General features: G+C 46.2%; 2 protein-coding genes across 2 annotated transcripts in view; both read right to left on the reverse strand.

Annotated features, from left to right (window-relative positions):
• The window catches only part of LOC150049973 (ral guanine nucleotide dissociation stimulator-like), a 28735-nt gene that overhangs the window by 4826 nt on the left and 3928 nt on the right, over nt 1-19981 (reverse strand). Inside the window, exon 2 of the mRNA XM_090353544.1 lies at nt 334-503. The gene's annotated coding sequence lies outside the window, so the exon portion shown is untranslated. The remainder of the gene's footprint in view (nt 1-333; nt 504-19981) is intronic.
• LOC150049974 (ral guanine nucleotide dissociation stimulator-like) lies at nt 12356-16950 on the reverse strand. Its single transcript, XM_090353545.1, has 7 exons — nt 16825-16950; nt 16445-16638; nt 15832-15891; nt 14910-15103; nt 13647-14197; nt 12764-12979; nt 12356-12490 (listed from the first exon to the last, which is right to left on the reverse strand). Exons 1-7 carry the CDS (start codon nt 16948-16950, stop codon nt 12356-12358), a joined length of 1476 nt encoding a protein of 491 aa, XP_090209671.1.

Raw genomic sequence — 19981 nt, forward strand, 5'->3', positions numbered from 1 at the left:
TGAGAATCCTGTGGGCCGAGGGTCTCTCACTCTGCCTTCAGCTATCCCTGCTCTATGTGTAGTTGAGGAACCATTCTCCAAACAGGGAAAGTCTGCTTTGTCTGAGGGCTCAGAGCTTGGAGGCAGAAAGCTGTGTCCTGAGGAAGAAGGTCACAGGACTGAGCCTACACTACCGGGGAGCACACAAGGCATTTCCCATGGCCCTGGCATAACCTAAGATGCTTCTCTGCCCACCCCCACTCCACAGGATCAGAGTAGCCCTGAGAGTTGTGCAGGTCATTCCCAGGGTCCCGTGGAGAAAAAGAGTCCACTGCCCTTGCAGTTGCTACTCACGTTTGGAAGAGCAGGTCCAGGACGTGTTCGGTGCTGGTGAATTTTCGGTAAGTGGAGAGGAAGGTGGGGATGAAGAAGTGTTCCCCGGTCAGCTGGGCAGGCACCAAGTGTTCCACCAGCTGCTCCAGGGTGCCTGCCTTGCAGCCCTCGTCCTGGCTTGGAGCTTCATCCTGGAGTGGGACCAGGGGAATAGTTTAAGCTGAAACTAGGGAACCAAAGAGGACTGTGACATACAGTCTAGGGAATTACATTAAAATGAGTTCCTATTCTCTCTATGTATGTCTTGCTGTCTTTGTCTCTGTATCTCTCTCCCTGACTCTCTCGGTCTCTCTGTCTTACTCTCTTGTAACTCTCTGTCAGTCCTTCTGGCTCCATGTCTTTCTGTCTGTCTGTATGCCTCTCTCTGTGTCTGTGTCTGTCTTTCTGTCTGCCTCGCCCCCCCATCTCTCACATACACACACACACACACACACACACACACACACACACACACACACACACACACACACACACACACACACACACACACACACACACACACACACACACACACACACACACATACAAATGAGCTGGTAATGACTGCAGACTTAGATGTGGTGGGCTTTCCAGCCACTTACTGGCCTGGGCCTCCATGTCACCTGTGGGGTCCAATGACCCAGAAGTTTTCACTGCCAGGACTGGCCTTGTTTGCACACACGTGTGCCAGGCACCCTCTGCGCTCTTCCATGGGGCCTGAGACTCTCCCATTTGAGGAAAAACTGGCAAACATCTCCTGAACGTCTGCTAGCCACACAAGTGAGTTGTGGGGGGTTTGTGTTGACTGTGGGTGCTGGGATACCAAGGTTCTAAGTTCCATTGTGAAGGCAATGAGGTCATTTGTGGAGGTCCCTTCAATTGACCCCTTCCTTCTGACACACCCTCTCCAAAGGTCCCCTTCTCTATCCTTGTGCTGGCTCTGAGCAGGACACAGCTGTCCAGTGTTACCCCAGCACCTCAATTCTATGGTCCCGGGGTAGATCTGTGTGGAGTAGACACCACCCTGGAAGAGACACAATTGGGTTCTCAGCCTCATGGGACCCAACCTTAAACCCCTTTTCTCTCAAGTCCCACTCTGCTCCTCACTTGTCTTCTAAGACACGAAAGGGAAACCTTAAGATGAAGATTCCTGAGAGATGCTATGGATTCCCCAGTGGTCAGGCTTCAGGGTCAAGTCTCACCAGTTGCCATGCTGCAAGTAGAAAATCACGGAGGCTCAGGCCAAGGTGCTCTGTCTCTGATACACAGTTGTTGTCTAGACAGGGCACAACCCCTTCCTTACTGGGACTGGAGGATTGACACCTGGGTAGAGCTTGGCTGAGTGTGGTCTCAAGGGAAGTGTGACTTCCTCATTTTGTGGCAGTCAGCAGTGGGTTTGGGGAGCACTGTATTTCAGTATGGACCTGTGCGGCCACTTCCTGGTCTGGGAAGTGTGTTGTGTCATGTCTCTCCAGCCACAGGGACCTCCTTTCTAACCTGCTCCTGGACACACGTGTGCTTCTGCTGTCTTCCTGGTGTCTTCATCGCTCCCCCCACATTCTCCCACTTATTCCTAGAGAGTTTGGCAGGGGCCTGAGAGGCTGAATGGACATCTGCCCTCAGGAGTGAGGTGGAGGACTGGACCCCTCCTTCCTCCAGCTTGCAGAGGACCCCATGCAGCCCGCAGGCTCTCCCAGCTGCGGTCACATAGCTTGGATCCCATGAGCACCTGGGTATTGTCAAGGTCTCCAACCTTGCCCTTCCTGTCTTTAGGAATTTGTACTCAGGACCTGGATCTTGTTCTAGAGCTCTTTTTGCCTAAAGCTAGAGTACTACAGCTTTAAGCCCCAGTGGCTATGTGTGAGGAACATTTCATGGGGACTTTTCTGCACAGGCACCGTGATCCTCTGATCTCAGCCTCCCACCAGCACCAACCAGGCTCTCACTGTGATTTTTATCCCTATGTAAAGAAGTTACATTATTTTCACAGATGTGTAGAATGGTTACAGTTACATAGGATATGTATTGAGTTCTTTTCCTTTGGTCCAGTGTCATTCCTTCCGCAAACTATCAGTTTCCTTCTTCTGCTTCTACATGTGACTTGTCTAGATTTCTTTCAGTACAATGTCTATTGAACATCAGTGATGAACATTTTCACACTTTTGTCCTGAGTTCTATGTTCCTACCCAAGATAGACATCAAAACAAGTGTACAGAAAGAAATAAGAAAACAGAATCAGCAAAACCCCACAAGAAAAAAATGTTTTTCTATACAGTGTCGTTCATAGAGATATGTTTCTGAGTACGTATATATACCTGTCTATTTATATTTATATTTATATATATGGCAAACAGATTAGTATATGGGGTAATTGTTTTGTCAGATGTTTCAGCCTGGTCTACACAGATGATTTAGTTGGGTTAACATTTACTTTGCTGAGAGTAGATTGTTAACATCTATTGTTGAACGGATCCATCGTCTTTGGGTAGCCTCAGGACACTGTTTTAAAGTATAATAGTTGATTCATTGGTTTGTGCATCAATATTTACCTCTTCTTGAGTGTTTTCCCCTTAGATCATTCCCTTCATTAATATGCAGTGTCCTTCATTATCTCTTTCTACTGATTTGAATCAGAAGTCTATTTTATGGTGTAACCTCATAGAAACCCCACATTCAGCCAGATATGAGGAATGATGTGCATGTTTGGTATTCTTTTAGGCTATTTGTGTATCCTAACAGTGGATCATTGTTGGAGAATGTTCTGTGTGCAGCTTCTTGAATGTGAGTTTCATGGTCATCTGGTGACATACTCCTTTGAGGCCTATTAGCCCCATTGGCATTATTTGAATTCAGAAATATGTTTGTCCATTTTCTGCAGTGAAATCACTTTTCTAGCAATTATTGGACTGCATAGAAGTCAGCATTACAGGACATCATCAGACATGGAACATCTGTCCAAGAATGAAGCTTCTTTAACAGTGGAAGACCTACACACTGAGGAGAGTCATTAGATCTAGGGATGCTGGAACTCTTTGACTACATAGAGCAGCTGCTTTCTATCTCCACTATGTTACATCATACCCTTGAGTTTCTTGAGAACACTCACACACACACACACACACACTTATATATACTTATATATTTGTGCATCTCTCTCTTCTATGGCTATATGTAAGTAATTGTCAGAAGCCTAGAGTGAATTGCCAAATCTAATTTTGCTTTTCTTTTACCAGTCTGGATATCTTTAAATACATGCTTGGGAGCTGTCCTTAAACTTTACTTTTTCCTATGGCTAGAGCTCTAGCATTTGAGCCACAGGGTCACTGCCTGCTTTTTTGGAGTAGTTATTTGGGGTTTAGTGTTTCCTAGAGATTCTGGCCAAGGCTCTACCTCTTGTTTCTCAGCACCTCTTTGCAGGTTTTCCTGTTTCTGTTGTACTGTGGAGTTGAACCTAGGGATTTGTGCATGCCTGGCAAGCATTCTACCCCTAGGCCACATTCCCGGCCCTGTGCATTTAAATGGAATACCATGTGTTGTAAGTCCAGTGTATGTTCTCTGCAATTCCAGTGACATTTTCTGAGAGGCTGCAGTCCTGTGTGGGTGGGTGACCACGGGTCTCTTGAACCTCATGCCTATGGGATGACCACCATTCATAAGGAGGATTGGAGCAAGGTACTCCTATCCCATTGAGTGTCCTCCATACTCAACCATGTACTAACGAGGAGTCCACTTATTGAAAAAAGAACAGTGATTAAGGTTTACAGGCTCATGGGGTTGTCTATCTTAAGAATAAGGTCTCGAGTTCAATGCATAACAAAAACAAGCAAACTAACAATCCAAAAATCATCTGTCCTGCCTTGCTTTGATTCATTCCTTTTCTAAGATGAAAGAAACACGCTCATATAATGAATGATTGTTGTCCTTAATGTACTCTGTTATCTCTCATCTCCTTTGCTGTCCCTTGGGTATCTCATATTGTTACAGTATCTCACTTTGTTTTCTGATATATTGAATTTATTTGTATTTGGTTATTTGAAATTTGATAGGGAAAGGGAGAAAACCAAGACGGGGGGGGGGAGGGTAGTGGGTACCTAGACATGTGAAAGGGTATCAATGTATGTGAATTAATGCACCTTCTATCTGGCAAATATCATGTAACCCTTTTATTAATTACAATAAAAATATAAAAATACGTACTTTGGGTGTCAGGATAAGTAAGTAAATGAATGAATGTATAATAAATAAATTAATTTAAAAAAAAGAAAGTAACAGGCTCAGTGATAGCGGCTTATGCCTGCACTCTAGCTACTCTGGAGTCTGAGATGTGAAGGAGATTCAAAGGCAGCCTATGGAGGAAATTCTGTGAGAGTTAAAGGTCCAAGTATCCACGTGGTACCATAGGAACGTGTCTCATGCGGTATAGTACTAACCTGAGACAGGAAAGCTGAGGGACTCTAGCAAAAAGAACTTAGCCCCTGGCAATGTTTGTGTTCCCTTAGGATGACTTTCACCTGGCCTTCCCTTTTGAGACCAAGCACACTCCTTATGTTTCATCCTGAGTAGTGTGTCATCACATGTTTACACGAGTGTGGATTAGCCAGAGAGTCAACGAATATGAGTACACATCCCTAATTTTTGTTTGTCATTCATTTAGTACGCACGCACATGACTATTGACAAAGCATACTTAACAGCTCTATGCTAAAAGAAAAAGGCACGTGGAATATGCGAACATAGGGTCAGGTGAATTAAAGAATTATTAACCACACATACACACAAGCACAGACACACACACACACATAGGGAGAGGAGAGCCGTTAATGACCAGGAAATTTACATATGTTCAGCTACCCAGACTCTCACTGCCCTGAACCTCCCCATGTCACCTGTTGGGTCCAGTAACAGCATCTCCAGAAGTGTCCACGGCCAGGCCTGGCCTTGTTTGGACACACGTGGGCCAGGCACCCTCTGTGCTCTTCCATGAGGCCCGAGCCTCTGGCAAACATCTCCTGACCGTCTGTTAGCCACACAAGTGAGCAGTTGGGGGCTTGTGTTGACTGTGGCTGCCGGGATACCAAGGTTCTAAGTTCCACTGTGAAGGAAGTGAGGTCATCTGTGCAGGGCCCTTCAGTTGAGCCCTTCCTTCTGATACACCCTCCCCAGATGACCCCTTTTCTCACCACTTGCTAGTCCTGAGCATGACCTCATCCATTCAGAGTTTCAGCCACTGTTCAATACTACTCTCCCCAGGTAGCCCTGGGTGCAGCAGCCACACCACCTTAGAGGAGATACAGATGGGCTCTGTGCCTCCTGGTGCCCAGTCCTGTATCCCTTTAACCACAATTGCCTGTGTACTAAGCTGGTGACTTCAAAGAGATAGAACAGGGCAATGGTAAGGAGAGGAGTCATGTAAGATTCTATGGGATGCCCGGTGGACAGGCCTCAGGGCTAAACTCCACCACGTCCCAAGCTGCAAACAGAAAAGCACTGAGGCTCAGCCCAGTATGTTCTGGCCACTGACAGAGTCTCTCAGTCTACAACCACAAGACCGTCCTCACAGGGCCCTGAGATTGAGGCCTGGCTGAATCCTGTCTGTCTGATGGAGTTAGGAAAATTTGATTTCGTCCAAGTGTGTGGCTATCAGCAGTGGGTTAGGGGACACTGTATTTCAGCTTGGAAAGGTGATGTCATTTCCAGGCCCTATGATATTCCTTGACACCTGTCCCTTCATGTCCCCTCATCCACACTGACCTCTGGACTGGGATGCTCCTATTTATGCCTCCAGTGGAGCTTGGAAGACAGATATGAAGTGGTTAATGTTTGTGTTCTTTCCTGGTGCCAGTTGTGAGGCTTACATTCTGGTTCTGGGTACTGTCCTTGAGCTTCTTGGCTCCAGGCTGGTACTCTATCACTTCAGCCACTCTTCTACTTTTGACCTTTGAGGGTCAGGAACTTTTCTTCTGGAGACGGCTTGGAACCTCAGTCTCCACATCTCAGCCCCTGAGAAGCTATTAGTACAGTGGTTCCTCATTGGCGCCTGGTTTCTATCATGAATTTTCACTGTTGTGTATCACATCTCCTTTTCCTTTCAACTGCTGGACCCACTGTTGTTGTCGTGACCTTCCTGACAGGCCAATATCTGAAGGTCCTTTCGTGGACTCTATGTCATAGACCATTGCGTGGCCTGCCGAGGAAAATGCAAGCAGTGATGATGCCATTCCACTCCCTAGGATTCTCCTCTCTGCTGCTTGTCATGAGCCTGGTCAGGTCTGGAATACTTTTCCTCTCTACGTCCATGACGGACCTGATATAGCCCATGAACACATGGCATCAAGTTTTTCCAGTGCTTTCTTAGATGTTTGAACTCAGGTCTATGTTCTTCCACTGGTCCTCAGTACTGGGGTAATTGAGGAGTGAGGGAAGAAATTAGGTCACTGTGAGTGTGTCCTTAAATGGGATATTGGGATGAGGGGGTCTTGTGTCTCTGTTTCTGTCTTTCTCTGTCTCTGTCTCTCTCTCTGTCTCTATCTGTCTCTCTCTGTCTCTCTCTCTCTCTTTGTCTGTCTGTCTGTCTGTCTCTCTCTCTCTCTCTCTCTCTGTGTGTCTGTCTGTCTGTCTCTCTCTCTCTCTCTCTCTCTCTCTCTCTCTCTCTCTCTCTCTCTCTCTCTCTCTCTCTCTCTCTCTCCCTCCCTCCCTCCCTCTCTCCGCATCTCTTCCAGACCCTGTGAGGTACTTAGGCCTCCCCTTTTAATTGTATTCTAATGTCAGGGAGATGGATGGGGGATTACAGTTACATTCTTCACACATTGGGTACATAACTTCTTGAACACTGATTCCCCTTCCTATGTTGTTTTCTCATTTTTCTTCCCGCAACCTCTACTCAATCATTTGTGTTTCCCCATTCCTTCTCTATTTCAATTAAACAAGTAAAGTATATAAAATATACCATAGGCCTCCTCTTCAACTACATGGTGCTATCTTGATGTACTGTGCACAAAGCAATATAGCCAACAGATACATTGACCCGAACCATGAGGCAATATAAACCGTTTTTCCTTTTCAGTGGGTGTTCTCAATTGTTTGGGGACAGGTATCTGACTCTCCAGGTGAAGTGAGTTTTCCATTGAGATGTCTACAGGAGCCTTCAGGATCCCAATCAGACAAGATCAGAAAAAACAAAGACTAGATACTCTATATTTCAAGCACTGAACATACACACAAGGAATATGAAAATTACAAGAGACAAACTGAAAGAAACATGGGAACATCATTTCAGATTAATAAAGAAAATGATCTCTAAGAAGTGTTAACAATTTTTACACATGTAGCTCTCATGTTGGTGCATCTAAACTAATGAAGCAAACAGAACTGCATTTGCTAGTGCAGATGGAGTCCAACCTAGTGTTAGTTGGGTGTGGTGACGCCTCAGTCTCCAACAGGCAGGATACCCAGACCACTCCTGGACTCAAAACATGAACCAAGAAACATCAGAATTGAATGGCACTATGAACCAAATGGACTTAATCGACAGATACAGGCTACTTTTTTATTTTTTATTGTGATTAATAGAAGGGTTACATTATATTCACCAGATAGACGGTACATAACTTCACAAACATGGATACCCTTCATTATGACATGGTCCCCATTTCCCTCCCACTCTCCCCCCGCTTATCTTGACTTTCCTCCTTCCCTATCCAATTAAGCACATATAAAATATATCAAATAACAAGGTGAAATATTGTAACAATATGAGATAACCAAGGGATGGCAAAAGAGATGAGAGATAACATAGTACATTAAGGACAACAGTCACTCATTATATGGCTTTTGTTTCCTTCTCCTGGAGGTCCTTGCATTTAGTGTCATACTATTTGGTCTAATGTCTCTAGATTTTGTTCTATGGTAAATCTCTGCTAGGAGAGCCCAAGGTTTCTACTGATTATTACAAATGAGGGAGACTTGGTGTTCCATTGATATAGACTGACTTACTTCAGTGTTGTCCCACCATACCTTATATGATGTAGATTTTTATGCTTTGTTCTTTAGGAAAATGTATTTTTTATTTTATATTTATTTTTATTTCATTGTATAGAGGGGTTACAGTGATATTCGCCAGATGGAAGGTGCTTTACTTCTCACACACTGATATCCTTTCTTATGTTTTTGTCCCCATTTCCCTCCCACACCTCCTCACCTCATTTTTCCCCTCCTATTTCAAAGAATCGAGTAAACATCTTTATAATTCACCAGGTACCAAAGTGGGATAATGTAACAATAAGAGATTAACCAAAGGGCAATAGCAAGGCCACGCTGCGCACCTCCAGCTCCTCCTGCAGCCACTTGGTGCTCTTGCAGGGCATGGCTCCAGGGATGCCAGCTGCAGGCCCCGCGCCCGTGCTGGGCTCCGTGCCTGCCTGGCTGTCCCTGACCCCCATGCTCCCCAGAGCCGACATGGGCGCCGCCCTCCACGGGGGACGCGCAGCTGGGTTTTCATGGGAGGTGTGGGGGGGGGAGGCAGGGCCGGGGCCCGGGGCCGGGGAGGGGGTGGGGGACTGCTGAGGACGGGGGACGACCCCGGTCCCTGGGTGCCCGACCCCGGTCCCCGGGTGCCCGACCCCGGGTGCCCGGGCCTCAGCGGACGCACCACCCCGCCCTGCCCCACCCCGAGCCCTCCACGGAAGAAGCCTGGCTCCAAGCCTGCAGAGCCCTCCCTGCCCCGGCCCCCAGGCCATCCCAACCGCCTGGCCCCTCAGGCCCTCCAAGCACGCCCTGTGGCCCTGTGGCCTGACAGCTTCTTTGTCTTCTTGTGTCCAAGTCAATGCTCTCTGAATGTTCTGTGTGGTGGTGCATCATGCATGAACCTTTGCTCAGGGTTGTCATTGGTGAAGTGGTTTCACACAGTAGTCAAAACTTGAGGTGCTGTTGAGTCACTACCATGCCCTGCAAGGGGGCAGAGTTGCAGCCTTTTTTTATATTGCCTGCCTAAATTTGAAGTATTAGAAGAAATTGTGCCATGGGACAAAAATTTATCGAGTTTTGAAAAGTAATACAAACAACAAAACTGCAACACTATTTTTAAAAAGATGACTGAGTTAAAATTATTGAACCATTATCTTACACCTCCTTAAAAAATATTTGAGAACAAGGTACATGCATTATGTGTCACATTACTGGGCAAACTGTTCAAATATTTTTTTTTAAACTTCCCTGTATAGAAAAAAAAATCATTAAGGATGTAAAAGCCATGCTTGCCTATTTGCTGTATACATGTAATGAAATTGTAGATAAAGTGTAGTGCATTGAAACAAATGAACAAAAGTAGATACTTTTACTATACAAGGGTGCTGGTGGAGAAAAAAAATATATGTATTTTTGGAAATGTAGCATTTTATACTTTCAAGTGTTATTAAAAAAAGAAAAAAGAACAAAGAAACCCTTTATTTCATTAACTAATTTTTTTGTCAAGAAACAAAAGACCAAAAGAGCCTTTTTGTCTTTCTTTTTTATTTTTTAAGTATTGGAATAAGTCTAAAGAAAAGAAAGTGCCTTATTTTCCTTCATGGTCATTTAGTCAAGTGTCTTGTAAGATCAGCTCCTCCCTCAGAGTAAAAGTGAATGCATGCTACTCAGTCGCCCAGTATGTGAACGAAGATAGGAGGGAAGGTGAGAGTTGATGCTTTGAATTCTACGATTTGTGCCACGTTACCTGGATGCAAATTTGCCGAATCTGATACTGTGAAAAAAATTCATACCTTTCCTTAGGTTTGACTAGTAAGTTTTAAAATGTCATTCTTTTAAAAATCGTAATTGAGTACTTTGGGTTATTATAGTCTGTACTATTAGCCCAGAGGATTCTAAGAGAAAAATTATGTGAGATCTGCACATCATTTTACAGGCAAAATTAGAGCTTTATTTTCTTCAGAGAAGAGGGGATATCTGGGATTCTTTTTTTTCCTCTTATTAATTGGAGATAATAGTATACCTAGCAGACTTCGTCACAGAAATGATCCTTTTTGCCATTTTCATTCTGAAAATGTTTCTAAGTGATCCACATTTAATCAGTCTTTATCTCCTACCAGATAACTTGTCCATCACTTTGCTGGCTTTAGTAGTCACCCCTACACACACATTTTTGCCCTTCCCTGTTTTTTAAACTTTCAAAGAATGTGAAAAACTAGCATCAGTGTGCATAGAAATATGGAACTGAATTTCAGTTTGAGCTTCCAGTTTCTTGTGAAGTTCAAACCATTTTGTAGTTGAAGTGATTTGTGTGCAAAGCCTTCATCTAAACACTTGAGTAAATAACCATGAACCACTCAGTACCAGATGTGGCAAATCTCAAGTGACGGTGGACCCTTAGCTCATCAGCTCGACCCTCTTCTGTACCTTCTCAGCTCCACAGTCAAGGTCAGCAGGAAGCCTAGTGGGCACCTTCAAGGTGACCTCTATCATCTTGTCTCACTTGGAACCGTTTTCAGTTTATTTACTATGTGATAGACATTGCTTCGAACTCAGCTAGCTTTGGTTTAATGTGCCACGGCTTTGTCTTTCTGTTACACATATAGTTGTTTTGATTTATTTACAACATATGCTGTGCCATTTTGGTTTTTATTTTGTTTGGTTGGTTAAATAAATTTGCGACACTCAAACACTTGAGGTGATAGTAACAAAATAATACCAGTATTTGATTCAGTTTCACCTCAACTGTGTTATACCTGGACATTTTAGATGTTTATCAAAGGTCTTTTATGGGGAAGAAAGTAAATGTATGAAACAATAAATGTGTGACATTTATGAGTGATGTTGGCTCTGAACAAACTTTTGAAAACTTAGTTGACAAAATTTTGGATCAACTGAAAAAAAGCACGACTTTTGAAATCTCTGAATGCCTTGGTTCTCAGTATTATCATTCTTTATTGAATTTATTTCTTATTAAAGTATGTCGTTTTTAAGACTGTTTCTGACAGTATTATGTAATTTTTTTAGTGTGGGTAGATGGGAGTGTCGCTTGTATGTTACCATACAGCTGACATGTATTTTTTGTCTATTTTTTATTATCTTAGTAATTTCATGCTATGTATGTACCATAACCAACCTATTGCCTATGAGAAACATGTAAGATAATGTATTTACAGCCATTGTTACAAGTTTATAATGTATTTTTCTATCTTGTTTTATATGTATGTTATATAACATTCAAAGAGAATTTTTTTCTTGATTGAGAAAAGGATACAAATGCAAAATCCACAATTTTGATAACTGAAAATTGCCAATTGTTTTGCAGTACTTTATTATATCGGGTGTCTTGTCTTTCTTGGGCTTTTAGTTAGCTAATGAATGAATACATTAGACACTTTTGGGTTTTAGTTGGGATTTTACATAGCTTGCATTTTAATTCTTTGGTTCTTTGCTGTTTCTATTAACCCATAGCATTATTTGAATAAATGTTATAATATCAACCTACTAAAAAAAAGAGTAAAAAGGAAAGAAAGAGCAGAAAACCAATAGCAACAACGTCCATCAATCCAGTAGAGAGCTGAAGTGGGACACCTTGATGATTTGAGGAGAGCCAGGAGATGGGGTACTGTACATGAGGCCTGGTTTAATGGCTTCTGGGCTGTCTGATCATGAATCAGGTTCAGGTCAGAGGACAAGGTCACAGGAACCTAGAGAGTCCCAAGTTGAAGACACAAGACTGACAGGTCCAGTAACCTACCATCCAGGTCCCTACCCCTGACTCTCAGACATCAGGGAAGCCCATCACCCGGGGGGTGATGCAGTCAGGATGTTGCTCAAGGCTATTGCTCAGCCACCTGAGCCAAAGCACCACTTCCAGCTTTTTGAAATGTATGTGGTAGTGAGGAATGGAACCCGTGTCTTCCTACATGCCAGACAAGCACTCTACCACTAAGCCAAACTCCCAGCCCTGCAAAGAGAATTTTTAATAGCCTAAGAAACCTATGTGTAGCACTGGCATGGGACTTGATGCTCTTTCTGCGCTCTTATCTGCTCATTGGCATGTTGCCTTGTATTTCCTGCGCAGCTCTCCATGTTTGCTTCAGGCCTTGCAGGGCATTGCTCTGTAGGGCAGATAAGATGGCACATACGGAGCTGATATTTTTGAGATGGTGGCATTTCTAGAGATGAGGAATGTGTGAGTTGAGCTGTGGAGCAGCCCCCGGGGTCCTGCTTTGATCTTACATCTCCACCTTGATTACTGGAATGAATGCTAGGGAGCCTGAGGAGATGACTCCATCCTAGTGGAAGCAGAGCAGGAGGGCACATGGCTGGAACCTGGGCCGAGCCTGAGGAGGGGTTTGTGGACTCAGGAAGCAGCTGTGAGTGAGCAGGCAGCCTGCTGGTCGGGATGGGAAAGGGAAGAAGGGTCCCAGGCCCCTCCTGCAGCATACCAAAGCCACCTCCATCCAGTGCTCCAAGACCTCTGCCCTGTCTGCTGCCTCAGCACTGTGGTCCAACAAGGACATTGTAATGCCACAGCTTGCGATTTGATGACAATGTTGTAAAATGGCCAGCATTGTAGGTGCCAGGAGCTCCTGACACTCCTTATCCAGGTTGGAATTCACGTAGCTCAAACAATGATAAAGTCTGAGCTCTTTCAAGAGCCTCTGGAAAGGGAAAACAAATGGTCAGTGGGACTCTGCCTGAGGCCTCCCGAGGCTCTGCCTGGGATGGGAGGCAGGACTAGGCACTGGGTCTCAGGAAGCAGAGCTGCATGTCTAGGTGTATCTCCATGCTCCTTCCTGCACCTCTGAGAGCCCCTGGCCTATGTGTGTCCCTAAGAATAGCATGAGGGCCTAGAGAGGAGGGCAGGGCTGGACCAATTTCATTCTGCCAATCATGAGGTGCCTTGGCCTGCATGTCCCAGGTAGGGCACATTTGCCTTTCTCCACCAGCCCTCCTTTCTGTCTGCAGGCCACAGGCATTTGTTTCCACCCTGTGGCAGATGCTGAGTGCCATGGGATCTCAACAGCCACCAGGCCCCCAGTGAGGGTTAAGAATTCAAAGGCGAGTGGAGAGACCAAGGGAACTGGGCTTCTGTGTGCTTGTCCTTGTTACTCCCTGAGCCATCAGGATCCCTGGACACTCTGTGGTTGCAATTGTCCCTGAAGAAATCAAGATGGTTTGACTTGGTGAACCCAGACCTGGTCCTGGGTTTTGCACCCACAAGGCTGGGATGTGCAGTAGAAATGTTCTCTGCACAGGGAAAGGGTGGGTGTGGGCAGTAGAGGGGAGAGGGAAAGACTGCATGCCCAGGGCTGCCAAGCTACTCACCACAGCCATGAGTGAGAACTGTTTGGCCTTCTGGTCAGGCAGCCACTCCAGCAAATGTGCTGTGCTCATGTCCTCATTTAACTTCAAGAAGGAAATCCGGGATGACACCCTGGAGGACACCTGAAAATCCCCCACTGCCAGGCACTCCCAGGGAGCTGGGTCTCTTTCAGGTGCCATGTCTGCCTCTCTAGCCCACAGGGATTCAGCTGGCTCAAGCTCCACAGCACTCCAGTGGAGAACTGGAGTCCTCAGAGATTGACAGGTCATGGTCGTGATTTTTGCCTTCCTGAGACCTTTGCCGTCCATTTCCAGGGGTACAGATGGCCTGGGGGCTTCATCCTCAATGGGTGGCACAAGTTCCTGAACAGATCGCTCAGGCTCTTCCTCTGCTGGGCGGAGACAAGCCGCCTCTGCAGCAAGGAGGCAAGCTGCCTCTTCCTCCAGCAAAGGACTCACATCTGATGCAAATCTTCCTTCTTCTGCAGCCTTTACCTCTGGCCCACAGGTCTCTGCCACATTGCTCATGGGAGCCTCTGCTTGATCTGCATCAGCTGCTGGTGTTGGGGCTGATGGGGGATTTGCTTCAGCCTTGCCTTGAGTAGCTGGGTTTCTTCAGTGGACACTGGAACTTCCTCATCATTTCCTGGTTCTAGATTATTTGGTTTCAGTGGATTAGGTCCTCCAGGCTCAGAGATGGCTGCCAGTGCTCCTAAATCAGAGGGAACAGCTCAGTCTGGGACTACTACCTCCACACTAGTACTTGGGGCAGGTGGAAGGCAGGAAGTCATGAGCTTACCTGCACAAGGCTTCATCTCATCTAAGACAGCTGGTACAGCCAAGTACGAATATGCATCTCTCAGAGTCCTACTCTGGAGCTCGCCAGCAGAGCTTGGAGCTGAAGGGGACTCTGAGGCAGCTCTTAGATCCAGCTCTGGCCAAGATGCTCAGATTCCTTCCTGGGTGGTGGTTGTCTCCAGGGCTTCATGCATGGCATGCAATACTGCAGAATCACCAAGGATTGGAGCTGCAGCCAATATTTTAGGACAAGATCCCCTACAGGATGTCTTCCCCTAAGTCTTCCCTAATGTCAGGAGACCCCTGCCTGCCTGAGAAGCCCCAGTACTTTGACTCCGCCACAGGAAGTGTTCCAGACTGCTTTCCAAGGCCTCTGGTCTCCTTGGCCCCTTTGCCTATGGCTTCCTTCAATTGGAGATGGCTTAGAATCTCCCAGCTGTTGTCTCCTTCACATCTCCTGCTACTCACCTTCAAGTTCTGGCTGTTTGGAATTCATGAAGTCCAGCTGGGTGAGCAGAAGGCAGGCCTGGTTCTCCTCGATGGAGCCGGGCCTATTCAGGTGGAGGTATGCCACAAGTTGTTGCAGGCAGGACGAGTCCCGTGCTTCCAGGATATCCTCAGGGTTCTCCCTCATCCACCAACCAAGGATGAAGGCGAAGGCTCTGGGTGCAGAGGGAGAAGCAACCGAGTCAGAGGCTGGGCCTCTCCTCCACTCAGATCCTCTCAAGCTCATGTGTGGAGCTGTGGTCATGAGACCGCTCATGTCCAAGTTCCTGGCAAGCCAGGTCACCTGGCTGGGCTGCAGGCAATATGTTCAGGAGGATGAGACTAGACTTAGATCACAATTGTGAACACCACCCTCCTCTTTCCACATGCCCCGCACCTACCTTCATTTGTCCCTGGAAGCCTCCCCAACCTATCCACTCTGGGATGGTCATCCTGTCCCTTGGTCCTTCTCGAGACCTGCGTGTGCTCATTGAGATAGCCTCTACTCACCTCCATGTCCTTAAGCCCTTTGTGAAGTGTCTTTCCCTGATTTCAACCCACAGGGCACACCCTGATCCTTGAGCCCTCACGGAGTCCTCAGGAAGCCCACTGAATGTCCATGATTGGGAAGTATGGCCTGCCCTAGTCTCCCTAGTCCTGATTTTCCCAGGGTAGGCAAAGGTGACTGGGCTGTCTTGGTCCCAGAGCTTCTCTCATCCTCCTCAGGAATAGAGCGACCCACCCCCAGCTCCCTGTGTGGACAGTTTCCTGCAGGTCTCAAGCTCTCCTTCAGAACTCTCAAGTCAGGTGGGTACCATTTCACTTTCCCGAGGCCTCCCGGAAAGCAGCTCCTAATGCCCCCGCTGTGAAAACAGAGTCCCTCCTCTTCCCCCACCACACTCGCTGTTGTAGTTGTCCTTTTGCTCCTGCCTTCTCCCCCTCAAGTTCTTGAAATGAGCGGTACCTAGGGAATAACATGAGGAAGTCACATGCACTGTCCCTGAGTGTGATGGGTGCAGTTCTTGGTGGCTTCTGAGCACAGGATGGAGCTTGGGATGACAAGAATCAGCCTGTTCTTTACACGAGTGGAGCCTGATATACCTCTGGACAGAAGGTGAAAAGGCCTTTACCTGCCTCCTACATATCTGAATGGGCATGGGTTCTCTGTGTCCCTCTAGTGCTTCCTAGTGCGATTCAGATAAGTTCAGGACCCTAGAAAGAACGTCAATCACCTTGAGAATTTGGAAAAGGTTTTGCTTAAGGTCTCAGACAGTGAGGCCACAATGGAGAGAAGGGGGTGTTGATGAGAGGGGAGCTTCTCCAGGCCCCACTCACAATTCTGCACACCCAGCTGTTGAAGGCATGGACCAGGACAGGCATTTTCACAGCCCGTGCCTCTGCTCCAGCCTCAGGCAGTGTGGGTGTTGTCCCTAGCATGCTACTTCCCAGGATTCAAGCAGATTCATGTCGGGGCACCAACTTGGGCCAGATCCTAGCCATTGGGTCCAGCTGCTTACCTGCTGACCAGCAGGGTCCGTATGTGCTGTGTGGTAGTGAAGGTGTGGAAGGTTCCCAGGACTATTGGGCTGAAGGAGGCATCCCGGAAGAGCAGGGCAGGCACCAGGTGCTCTACCAGTTGCTCCACTTTGCCTCCCCGCAGGTATCCTGCCTTGCAGGGATCAGCAAGGCTTGGGGCTAAAATCTCCCCATACTGGGGTGAAGAAGGAGAAGCAATGGGAAAAGGCTCCTGGCCATACAACAGCTTGGGGCACAACCCCTTTCCCTCCCTCACACACACTCATGTACCCACATCCCACCCAGAATGCAGACACTCATGCCACACAGTAGTAGGTGTGTGGACTCCTGTCCTTCCTGCTCACATGATTCCTCCATACACCTGTGGGATGCAGGGTGGGTTTCTGAGCAGGCCACCAGGCCAAGGCATGACCCATTGTCTCTCAATGAGATCAAACTCTCCAATTTGATTCTGTCTGTGGAATATGGGACAGCAGCAAGAAAACATCCTGGTGCTTCCAAAGTTTGCACACAAATGAGCTGGCTCAGCTGCAGCGCAATATATGAGCTGCTAAGCAGTGCCCCCATTGTTGCCTGGCCCTTTTTTTTGTCCTGTCATCTCTTTAGGTGATGTCACCAACCATGCCCCCCAGAGCCTGAGCCTCACACCTGACCCCTCCAAATGTCCACTGGCTGCTCCCTGGGACCTCTTGCAGGTCAGGAGGAAAACTAGACACAGTCCCCTCCACATACCTTCCCACGGTCCTCTGTCCAGCAAATGTCCTGGTGTTGAGGACATACTTAGTGGCTTCCGGCCTGGCACAATCAATCATCTCAAATGTGTTTTACACTACTAGTGTTAGTGCTTTGCTTCAGTCCCCCAGTCAATCCACTTTGCAGGGATTCCACTTAGCACCTGCTTGTGAGGGTGAGGATGTCATCCACTGAATAATACCCTGTGTCCTTCCTAGGCTTGTGAACACTGAGAGCTGCTGTCAGCCTTTATACTGCCTCAAGTAGAGATGTGGTCTCTGCATATTCTGTCTTGACAGAGAATAAATTTCGTTCGTATGTGTTGTGACAAAAAGGAGATAGAGAAGCTACTCACATCCATGTCCTGAGACAGGACATGCCACAGGAATCACACACATTGTCCTTTGCCAGAGGCCAATGGCTCACACAATCCTAACTGCTCAGGAAACTGACCTCTGAAGAACATGTTTCTGAGTCAACCTAGACATGAAAGACTATGAGAGTCTCATCTTCAATTAATCAGCAAGAAGTAGGAAATTTGATTCATGGCCAATGTGTTGGATTAGCAGGCTTGAGCATAAAGATTCAAGACCCATTGTCCTATTCAAGTGGCAGAACCAGCACAGCAAGAAGTACTACATGGGCATGTATCTGTGATGTCTGCATCACTTCTTGCGCAAGGCAGATGAAGGTGACTCTAGGTAGAAGTGACAAACAGAAATGGAACTCTAAGACAGATATAAGGTATCCACATGAATCCATTCACTGGTACACTCATAGACACACACACACACACACACACACACACACACACACGCACGCACGCACACAGAACTTTGGTAAGGATAGAAGAATAATGAAAATGATGAGAAGGTAATGTTCCCTTCAAAGAGCGACACCTTTGCAATCCCTTCACCCAGAAGAAATGGCAATACAACTGGATGGACAGAATTAGTTGGATCTATAATGAAAAAAATGCCATCACCCCTCCCTGTATCTTAGCAATTTATATAAAAACCACTTCCTTATTCCACAAAATACAGATGACAATAGCATCTTGGTCTCCTTCTTATATATGGTAGCAAATACAAACAAAATTTGGTGGATTGTGTAGTACTTCATTGTATCTGTCACCTTGGGATTCAGCCCTGAGTGGAAAAGCCCTGTTAAGAAAAGAAATAAGGCTACATAGTAGGAAGCTAATTGAAAAGACCTCCAGGATATTGAAACAAAAGCCATAAAATGAATGACTGTTGTCCTTAATGTACTATGTTATCTCTCATCTCCTTTGCTGTCCCTTGGATATCTCATATTGTTACAGTATCTCACTTTGTTATCTGATATATTGGATTTATTTGTATTGGGTTATTTGAAATTGGATAGGGAAGGGGGGAAAACCAAGACGGGGGGTGGGCGGTGGAGGGGAGGGTCATGGTGACCAAGACATGTGAAAGGGTATCAATATATGTGAATTAATCCAACTTCTATCTGGCAAACATCATGTAACCCTTTTATTAATTACAATAAAAAATAAATATAAAATAGGGAACGGGGGAAAACAAGATGAGGGGTGGGAGAGGGGGAGGGGAGAAGGGAAATGGGGACCACGACATGTGAAAGGGTATCAATGTGTGGGAAATAAGGCACCATTTATCTGGCAAATACCATGTAACCCTTCTATTAATTACAATAAAAAATACAAATAAATAAATAAATATAATAAAAGAAAAGAAAAAGCAAATAGTAAGATGGTTGACATTTGTGAGGAACTTGAATCTGTAGGTAAATTTGTGGATGCTCTGCAGTTGTGAGAATACATATATGGCTTATGCCAATAGAAGATCTTGGGAGGGTCTTATACCACATTCGAATATTTCAGGAAAAAAAGAGTCATTTCATTATGTTTACAAATTTCTTTTTCTGAAGACACCTGTCTTTGTCAAGGGGCAAAGTGGGATGGGCAATGAGGGGCACAGGAGAGCCTTCCATACCCAACAGAGACAAGAAAGGAGGAGGGTGCCTCCGTGCTGGGAGGTCAGGGAAGTCCAGAAGAGGGAGAATCGTCCAGGAGATTAGGTAAGGATGAAGTGAGAAACTGAGGAGCAGGCAGAAAAAAACATCAGAAATAAACAGACTTGAGGTGGAATTATGACCCCAATGATCACAGTGTTCCAGGAACTAAAGTGCCATATCTGTAATGCTTTTTACCAAAAAGCCCTCCAAGTCCATCTAGAGCAACACACAGCATAGAGTGATACACATCTCCTGACTGGTGAACTCAGGGAGATAGTAGGAATGTCAGCATTTGGTAAGTTCCTGTTGGGGAGAGGTCCCTGAGAAGCCCACTTGGGACTGGTGACACACTGAGACCAGCTTGTGCTGTCATAAGATGTGGGACCCTATGGAAACACTGGGTGAGGGCAGGCAACCAGCTGCTGGCTCTGGGTGGAAAGACCTGCTCCAACACAATCACTCAGGACTTCTTTAAACACATAGCCCAGAAGGATAAGGGTTCAATGGATGAGTGCATAGGTTGAGGGTAGGCCAAGAAGTTTTTTATGGAAATAGAGACTTAAGTACAGGGAGACAAGGAGTCTAAGAGAGAGCTAAAGGAGGGAGCAGGACACAGAACCAGCCCTGATGCACAGAGCACCAGTGCACACACAAGAGGCATGTGGTCATTGTTGTTCATTGGCAGCATTCCAGCACTACAGCAAGTAGCTGGAAGAAAGGCTTGCAGGGCCTCACTGTTGTGGGACTTCTCCCCCAGGGTCAGTTGGGCCTTG

The sequence above is a fragment of the Megascapheus bottae genome, chromosome 19, assembly GCF_031878675.1.
Source record: "Megascapheus bottae isolate mThoBot1 chromosome 19, mThoBot2.hap1, whole genome shotgun sequence".
Lineage (NCBI taxonomy): Eukaryota > Metazoa > Chordata > Mammalia > Rodentia > Geomyidae > Megascapheus > Megascapheus bottae.